The sequence below is a fragment of the Argentina silus genome, assembly GCF_951799395.1.
Source record: "Argentina silus genome assembly, chromosome: 4".
Taxonomy (NCBI): Eukaryota; Metazoa; Chordata; class Actinopteri; order Argentiniformes; family Argentinidae; genus Argentina; species Argentina silus.
In genome coordinates, this window is record NC_139658.1 from 26,216,178 (window position 1) to 26,224,999 (window position 8,822).

Sequence of the window (8,822 nt, forward strand, 5' to 3'; positions counted from 1 at the left end):
TAGTTTTGTCTTCAGCAAGTGAAATGCATGCTCGATTGGGTTGAGATCAGGTGATTGACTTGGCTTTTGTAGAATATTCCACTTCTTTGCCTTAAAAAAACTCCTGGGTTGCTTTCGCAGTATGTTTTGGGTCATTGTCCATCTGTACTGTGAAGCGCCGTCCAATCAACTTTGCAGAATTTGCCTGAATCTGAGCAGACAGTATATCCTTAAACACTTCAGAATTCATCCGGCTGCTTCTGTCCTCTGTTACATCATCAATAAACACAAGTGACCCAGTGCCATTGGAAGCCATGCATGTCCATGCCATCACACTGCCTCCACCGTGTTTTACAGAAGATGTGGTATGATTCGGATCATGAGCCGTTCCAAGCCTTCTCCATACTTTTTTCTTCCCTTCATTCTGGTACAGGTCGATCTTAGTTTCATCTGTCCAAAGAATGCTGTTCCAGAACTGGGCTGGCTTTTTTAGATGTTTTTCGGCAAAGTCTAATCTGGCCTCTGTGTTCTTGAGGCTTATGAATGGTTTCCACCTTGTGGTGAACCCTCTGCATTTGCTCTTGTGAAGTCTTCTCTTTATGGTAAACTTGGATAATGACATGCCTACCTCCTGGAGAGTGTTCTTCACTTGGCTGGATGTTGTGAAGGGGTTTTTCTTGACCATGTGAAGGATCCTGCGATCATCCACCACTGTTGTCTTCCGTGGACGTCCAGGCCTTTTTGTGTTGCCGAGCTCACCAGTGCGTTCTTTTTCTCTCTGAATGTACCAAACTGTTGATTTGACCACTCCTAATATTGCCACTATCTCTCTGATGGATTTTTTTTGTTTTTGCAGCCTAAGGATGGCCTGTTTCACTTGTGTAGAGAACTCCTTTGACCGCATGTTGTAAGTTCACAGCAAAAGCTTCCAAATGCAAATGCCACACTTGGAATCAACTCAGACCTTTTACCTGCTTAATTGATAAAGAAATAACAAAGGAATAGCCCACACCTGTCCATGAAACTGCTTTTGAGTCTATTGTCCAATTACTTTTGGTCCCTTGAAAAAGAGAGTGCTACATATAAAAGATGTGTAATTCCTAAACACTTCCTCCAATTTGGATGTGAATACCCTCAAATGAAAGCTGAAAGTCTGCACTTTCAGTCCATATTCATATATAACTAACTTGAATATGTTTTGGTAAACAGCTAAAATAACAAAAATTGTGTCAGAGTCCAAATATATATATGGACCTAACTGTAGTTAGTTCATTGTTGTCAAGAGCCCTAAGGATATTGTCTAGCAATTGTACTGCTTATAACATGTCATAAACTCTAGAGATAAACCCCCTGTTCTACTGCCTGATGTGGCAACATCATTGACACACACACGCACACATACGCGCACACACACGCACACATACGCGCACACACACGCACCCACCCACACCCACACACACCCACACACACGCACACACTCGGAGAGAGCAGATGTTCTCTCTCTGCAGTCACTGCATCAGCCTCCACTTTGCAGCAGCCTGTCAGCTGGCTGGGCTGCTGTGGGGGGGGGGGGGGGGGGGGGTGGGGGGGAGGAACCTGCTCCTCTGGGCAAGTTCAGCAGCTGTGTTACTGTAGGTTGTCACGTGTTGATGAAGTAGTCAGGTGAACTCTGGGTCACAAAAGTGACGTGTGTTACAGTTGGCTTCCAAAGGTGAGACCTGTGTGTGTGTGTGTGTGTGTGTGTGTGTGTGTGTGTGTGTGTGTATTAGCAGATTGTTGTACCCGTCACATCCCTCTCCAGGGGCTGCTGCTCCTGAGAGCTGCAAATTACAGTCATGCATGAAAGGAATCCCCCCAACACACACACACACACACAGGCACACACACACACACACACACACACACACACACATAGGCACATGCACACACACACAGGCACACACACACAGGCACGCACGCACGCACACACACACTTCTGTTGCATAAGCCACATGCACCAGCACGAGCCCCTCCCCCCGGAGGAGACAAGAAGGGAAGGGAGGGGGGGGATGCACAGCCCTGATTAACCATAAGGGAGACTCCACATTCTTAAGGTGGCTCTGGACTCTGGACTTGATCCAACTGATAAACCATTACATTACATTTACATTTGTGGCATTTAGTAGATGCCTTTATTCAAAGCAACGTACAACAAATACATTTGTCTAAGTAAGTAAATCATCTATCCATCAGTCATCATAATACAATTCTAATAATCTATGCTAGGACCAGGGGCTATTGGCAGTCACAATGCTAGAAGAAAGAATGATGACTTTTTTTTTTTTTTTTTAAATAGGCAAGCACCAGGGTCTTGAGTCTGATGCGAGCTGCTACTGAGAGCTAGTGAAGGGTGCGGAGGAGGGGGGTGACATGGGACAATATGGGGAGATTGAACACCAGACGGGCGGCAGCGTTCTAGATGAGCTGCAGAGGCCTGATGGAGGAGGCAGGGAGACCGGCCAAGAGTGTGTTGCAGTAGTCAAGGCGAGAGATCACAAGTGTTTGGACCAAAAGTTGTGCTGCTTCTCTGGTGAGGAATGGACGTATCCTTCTGATGTTGTAGAGGAATAATCTACAGGAACGTGCTGTTGCTGTGATGTTCACCGCACAGGATAAGTGGTTGATCACCCCAAGGTTCTTGGTTGTCTGAGAGGAGGTCACTGTGATGAAGAAGTCTTGGAGAGGGCAGGCTTTCCCCAGGAGGAAGAGCAACTCTGTCTTGTTAAGGTTGAGGTGGTGGGCTGACATCCAAGCGGAAATGCAAGACACGCAGAGACACGTGTTGCCACCTGTGAGTCAGAAGGGGGGAAAGAGAGAAAGAGTTGAGTGTCATCTGTGTAGCTGTGGTAGGAGAAACCATGTGAGGAAATTACCGAGCCAGGAGATTTGGTATAGAGGAAGAACAGTAAGGGCCCTAGGACAGAGCCCTGGGGGACCCCAGTGGTGAGGGCTGGTGGAGAGGACAGCGATCACCTGGTAAGAGCAATCGGCCAGGTAGGATGCCAACCAGGAGAGTGCAGAGCCAGAGATGCCCAGTTCTGAGAGGGTGGAGAGAAGGATTGGGTGGTTTACTGTGTCGAATGCAGCAGACAGGTCCAGAAGAATGAGAACAGAGGAGAGGGAGGAAGCTCGAGCAGAGTGAAGGGCCTCTGTGACAGCAAGGAGAGCAGTCTCAGTAGAGTGCCCAGCCTTAAAGCCGGATTGGTGAGGATCAAGGAGGTTGTTCTGAAGGAGGTAGTGAGACAGTTGGGTAGAGACAACATGTTCAAGGGTTTTAGATAAGAAGGAGAGAAAGGATACCGGTCTGTAGTTATGGACAGCAGACGGGTCAAGAGTTGGTTTCTTGAGAAGAGGCTTGACACTTGACAAAGGCAGCTGGGACAGATCCTGTGGATAGAGAGGAATTGATTAAAGTGGTAAGGAACGGAAGGAGGTCTTTGTAGATGGATTGGAGAAAGGGGGAGGGGATAGGATCAAGAGGCCAGGTCGTTGCCCGCTTGGATGCGACCAGGGGGGAAAAAGCTGATAAACCAGTCTGACTGACGCTCTGCCCCCTGCTGGTGAAGGTGGGGAACTACAAGCGTGTGGTGAGGCGGATTGATGATGGCCACCGTCTCTGTAACGACCTGATGAACTGCATCCAGGAGCGCGCCAAAATAGAGAAGGCCTATGGACAGCAGCTGACCGACTGGTCCAGGAGGTGGAGACAGCTGGTGGACAAAGGTGAGGGGCAGGCAGACCCACAGACGTTGTTCAGTAGAACCTCTCTACTTTAGAACCTCAACTTTAGAATCTCTACTTTAGAACCTCTACTTTAGAACCTCAACTTTAGAATCTCTACTTTAGAACCTCTACTTTAGAACCTCTACTTTAGAACCTCAACTTTAGAATCTCTACTTTAGAACCTCAACTTTAGAATCTCTACTTTAGAACCTCTACTTTAGAACCTCAACTTTAGAATCTCTACTTTAGAACCTCTACTTTAGAACTTCTACTTTAGAACCTCTACTTTAGAACCTGTACTTTAGAACCTGTACTTTAGAATCTCTACTTTAGAATCCTTACTTTAGCATGTCTATTTTAGCATCTATATTTTGGCATCTCCATTTCAGCATCTCTACTTCAGTATGTCTCTGGGTGTAATATTGTTACTGAAGGATCAAAGCAGTCTGTCTGTATTCCCTACTGTTTTAGTAGCTCCCTGATGACTCTCTCTCCCCCCGCCATCCACCCCCCCCCCCCCCCCCCCCCCGCCCCCCAGGGCCCCAGTACGGCAGTGTGGAGAGGGCCTGGGTGGGGGTGATGACGGAGGCAGAGAAGGTGAGCGAGCTGCACCAGGACGTGAAGAACAACCTTCTGAATGAGGACTTTGAGAAGGTGAAGAACTGGCAGAAGGACTCGTACCACAAACAGATGATGGGCAGCTTCAAGGAGACCAAGGAGGCAGAGGAGGGCTTCAGGAAGGCCCAGAAGCCCTGGGCTAAGAAGCTGAAGGAGGTCAGCAGCGTTTAATTGAGTTTAAAACCCAGATATCATTCTGTAGCCTTTCCCTGATGTTCCCTGCCACCGGATCTGTTCCATTCATGACTTTATGATGTATGTTTTTAATAAACTAACTTCCTCAGCTGGAGGCGGCTAAGAAGGCGTACCACCTGACGTGTAAGGAGGAGAGGCTGGCCTCCGCTAGAGAGGCCAACAGCAGGGGGGAGGCCTCCTCCGCTGCCGACCAGCAGAAGAAGCTACAGGAGAAGCTGGACAAGTGCAAACAGGACTCTCAGAAGGTGAGGAACCCCCCCCCCACACACACACACACAGCCCCCCCCCAGACCAGAGCAGGACTCTCAGAAGGTGAGGACCCACCAACCCCCCCCGTAGTCCCCCCACCCCCCCCAGCCCAGAGGAGAGGGTGTCTCAGCTGCCCCCCCCCTCCCCAGTCCAGAGGAGAGGGTGTCTCAGCTGCCCCTCCCCCCTCCCCAGTCCAGAGGAGAGGGTGTCTCAGCTGCCCCTCCCCCCTCCCCAGTCCAGAGGAGAGGGTGTCTCAGTCGGCCCCCCCCATCCCCCCCCTCCCCAGTCCTGAGGGTGTCTCAGAGTGCTGTATGTTATCATCAGTATTCATCACGCTGAGAGCAGCAATCAGACCAGACAGGAAATCAAATCAACTCAGATATTTTAAGATTCTTCAGGGTCACGACTGTGGAGATTAATCCCCTCCTCTTCTCTCTGTTCAGTGCTTGAATGGGTCTTTCAATAGGAAGTGGAGTCTGTCTGCAGTAACAGGGTTATTGTGTGACTGAGTCTCTCATTCCTTCTGACATCATCTATTCACTGCTGTAGAGAGCTGTTCTCCCCTGGGCCCACAATGATGACATCACTGCCTCAGCCCATGCCCTGACCCACTTCCACCATGCCACAATGCTCCCCCCCTCCCCTCCTCCCACCCCCCTCCCCAGAGACCTATTCATTACCCTGTCCCTCGGTCAATATGAACCACAGCACTTAAGTTCTGACCTCAGGAGACTGGCCAATCAGAGACTGCATGCTGCAATCATCTAATGACTCCTGAGAGACAGGACTGTTGTATCAGAGATATGAGAGATATGACAAATATGAGAGATATGGACAGTCAGAATACAGTATGTCTCTTAGTCATGATGACCTTATGATGTCATGTCTCAGCAATGTCAAAGTCATATTGTGGTTTAACATCTGCTTGTTTCTTTGGGCATGTGTGTGTGGTGTGTGCATGCGTGTGTGTGGTGTGTGTGTGTGTGTGTGTGTGTGTGTGTGTGTGTGTGTGTGTGTCCAGGCCAAGGAGAAGTATGAGAAGGCTCTGGAGGAGGTGAGTAAATGTACTCCTCAGTACATGGAGAACATGGAGGTGGTGTTTGACACGTGTCAGCAGTTTGAGGAGAAGAGGCTGGGCTTCCTGAGAGATGTGCTGCTGGACATCAAACGCCACCTCAACCTCACAGAGAACCAGAGGTGAGAACTCACACACACACACTCACACACAATCACACACACACGCACACACTCACACACACACACTCACACACACACTCACACACGCACACACACGTGTGTGTTAACCTTAACTGTGTTAACGTGGACCTGCTGTCTCCTCTGCAGCTACACCTCGGTGTACAGAGACCTGGAGCGAACCATCACCTCCTCCAGCGCCCAGGACGACCTGCGCTGGTTCAGCGCCAACCACGGCCCCGCCATGCCCATGAGCTGGCCCCAGTTCGAGGTACGCCGCCTGGACGGGCATCGCGACCACGTGGTGTCTGTCTGCTGGGCGTCAGCAGGTCTCGTCGATGCTGAAGTGTAGTTGAATCTGTTGGATGTTGGTTGAGCTTTCAGAGTTCTTCAGTTCAGTCATCAACAACTCACATTTATCTGTATCACACTTTTTACATCGACAAATGTCGCAAAGTGCTTCACAAAACAAGAACAATACTTAACAACAACCATGGCAACACAACAACAACAACAAACAGGATGGAGACTAACTCCCACAGCACTACACACTGGTCCTCTTTGGCTCAGCTGTTAGCACGTAGCATTAGCAACACTAAAGCGTTAGCAATGCTAAGATCATGGGTTCAATTCCTGCTGGGACCGTCTCCAAATGTTCTACTTTCTAAATGGTGAAACCAATCTGAAAAAAGAAAACATTGAATTAAAGCTGAGAATCTCTACTTTAACCTCCATAGTCGTTGTTTGGTTTACAACCCAAACTGTTGGAGTATAGAGCTAAAAGAAGACAAAATCCTTCCTCTTTCCAGTACTTATGGAGGGCTCTGTATACAACCCATGTATGAACTCCCGGTGCTGTCAGTGGCTTTGGAGAAGGTGTGCTGAATGGTGTCCGTGTTTCTGACCCTGCCTTCCAGGAGTACAACCCAGAGCTCTCTCACATGATCAGCAAGCGGGAGAAGACCAAGAAGCCCAGCGATGGCGTCATGCTAACGAATGTCTCCACAGCCGGAGAACACACACCTGTCAGCCAGGCCAGGGACCGGGGAAGGTGAGGACACACACACACACACACCTGTCAGCCAGGCCAGGGACCGGGGGAGGTGAGAACACACACACACACACACACACACATACACGTCTCCAGGTGGAGATGTGACGTGGTCTTGTCCTCCGCAGTGTCAGCAGCTATGAGAAGAACCAGACCTCCCAGGAGTGGTCAGACGAGGAGCAGGCGGCCCCCCACCCCGACACCAATGGAGGGGCCTTCCAGGAGGAGGCGGGGCTAAAGGGCGTGAGGGTCAAAGCGCTGTACGACTACGACGGCCAGGAGCAGGACGAACTGACCTTCAGAGCAGGTGAGTCACCTGACTAGAACTGGACCTGACTAGAACTGGACCTGGCCAGGTATCGATGGTTTAACTCCTTCAGTGCCGAGGGTGAAAAAGTCGCCCAAATTGTCAACATTCCACAGCGCCAGGGTGACTTTATTCACCAGAAATGCATAAATGCTTAATTTTGGAGCCAATCAGAGTGTTGTTGCTAGGTAAACACCACATAAAACACTTGGCTCTCTAGGTGGTGAGTGGACCGGAACTCTTTGGCAGTTGGTGGGTTAAGAAAGCTGTGAGTCACAATGAAAGACTCTTTACCAAATAGAGACATGGAAACATGTTTATCTGAGATGTCTGTCCTCTTATCTTATCACAGATAGTGATGTATAACCTCTGACTGTGGAGTATGAACTCTGTCATGGACTCTACTCAGTGTGTCTGTCTCTCTCTCTCTCTCTCTCTCTCTCTCTATCTCTCTCTCTCTCTCTCTCTCTCTCTCTCTCTCTCTCCTGTTAAAGGGGAGGAGCTGATCAAACTGGAGGATGAGGATGAACAGGGCTGGTGTAAAGGCTGTCTGGACAGCGGAAAGCTGGGCTTGTATCCGGCCAATTACGTGGAGCCGATCTAATTTCCTGTGTGGAGGACGCTGCCCTATTGGTGGGCTCCCCAGACTGTTCCGGCCAATCAAACTGCATTGTCAGAGACTTAAGAGCGACCTTTCCCCGACCTGACAACACTGAGCCGTCGTCACCTGAATACTCCATTAATACTCCGTGAATACTCCATGAATACTCCATGAATACTCCATGAATACTCCATGAATACTCACTGCGTACCAGCACACTGTGTATTTGTCCGTCCTCCAGAGCAGCGTGTCCGTGTAGGACAGTGTGCCAGCCAGCTCAGCTCCAGGCAGCAGCGTTTCTGTGAAGCTGACATTCCGTTGGCGTTATGTTCTCTCATAGCGTGGCGTGATCATCTGTGCCTGCGCAGCCAGAATGACTTATGCAACATGCGTTGTACATATTTGAGGAGGTTTTTATTTGATGTTTTTAGCCGTTGGGATGCTAAGCCTCTACAGTCCTATGTTCTCTGGTCAGTGTCGGCTTTTTAAAAACAACAGACTTTTTGTATTTGTTTCTTTGTGAGTCGCTTCTGTGTTGAGTATGATGCAGTGTTTAATTTAAATCTCACCAATTTAGTAGCATGTCCTATCATCATCATCATCATCATCATCGTAATCAACATCATCATCGTCACTAATGGCATTGATCTACAGGATGACTGACAGCTCACTACTACTGATCAGAATGGTCTGATATAGAAGACTGTATGTAGTCTGTCCCCAAGGCTGTCTGTCCCCAAGGCTGTCTGTCCCCAAGGCTGTTTGTCCCCAAGGCTGTCTGTCCCCAAGGCTGTCTGTCCCCAAGGCTGTCTGTCCCCAAGGCTGTCTGTCCCCAAGGCTGTCTGTCCTCAAGGCTGTCTGTCCTC

The 8,822-nt window shown here is 49.3% G+C and overlaps 1 protein-coding gene across 1 annotated transcript in view; it reads left to right on the top strand.

Annotated features, from left to right (window-relative positions):
- LOC310803784 (protein kinase C and casein kinase substrate in neurons protein 1-like) overlaps positions 1–8,215 on the top strand; it is a 31,206-nt gene extending 22,991 nt beyond the window's left edge. Inside the window, exons 4-11 of the mRNA XM_083668669.1 lie at positions 3,585–3,741; positions 4,280–4,515; positions 4,644–4,799; positions 5,825–6,000; positions 6,148–6,268; positions 6,915–7,048; positions 7,177–7,355; positions 7,850–8,215. Coding sequence (XP_083524795.1) covers positions 3,585–3,741; positions 4,280–4,515; positions 4,644–4,799; positions 5,825–6,000; positions 6,148–6,268; positions 6,915–7,048; positions 7,177–7,355; positions 7,850–7,959 — 1,269 coding nt within the window. The 3' untranslated portion in view covers positions 7,960–8,215. The remainder of the gene's footprint in view (positions 1–3,584; positions 3,742–4,279; positions 4,516–4,643; positions 4,800–5,824; positions 6,001–6,147; positions 6,269–6,914; positions 7,049–7,176; positions 7,356–7,849) is intronic.
- Positions 8,216–8,822: the final 607 nt, after the last annotated feature.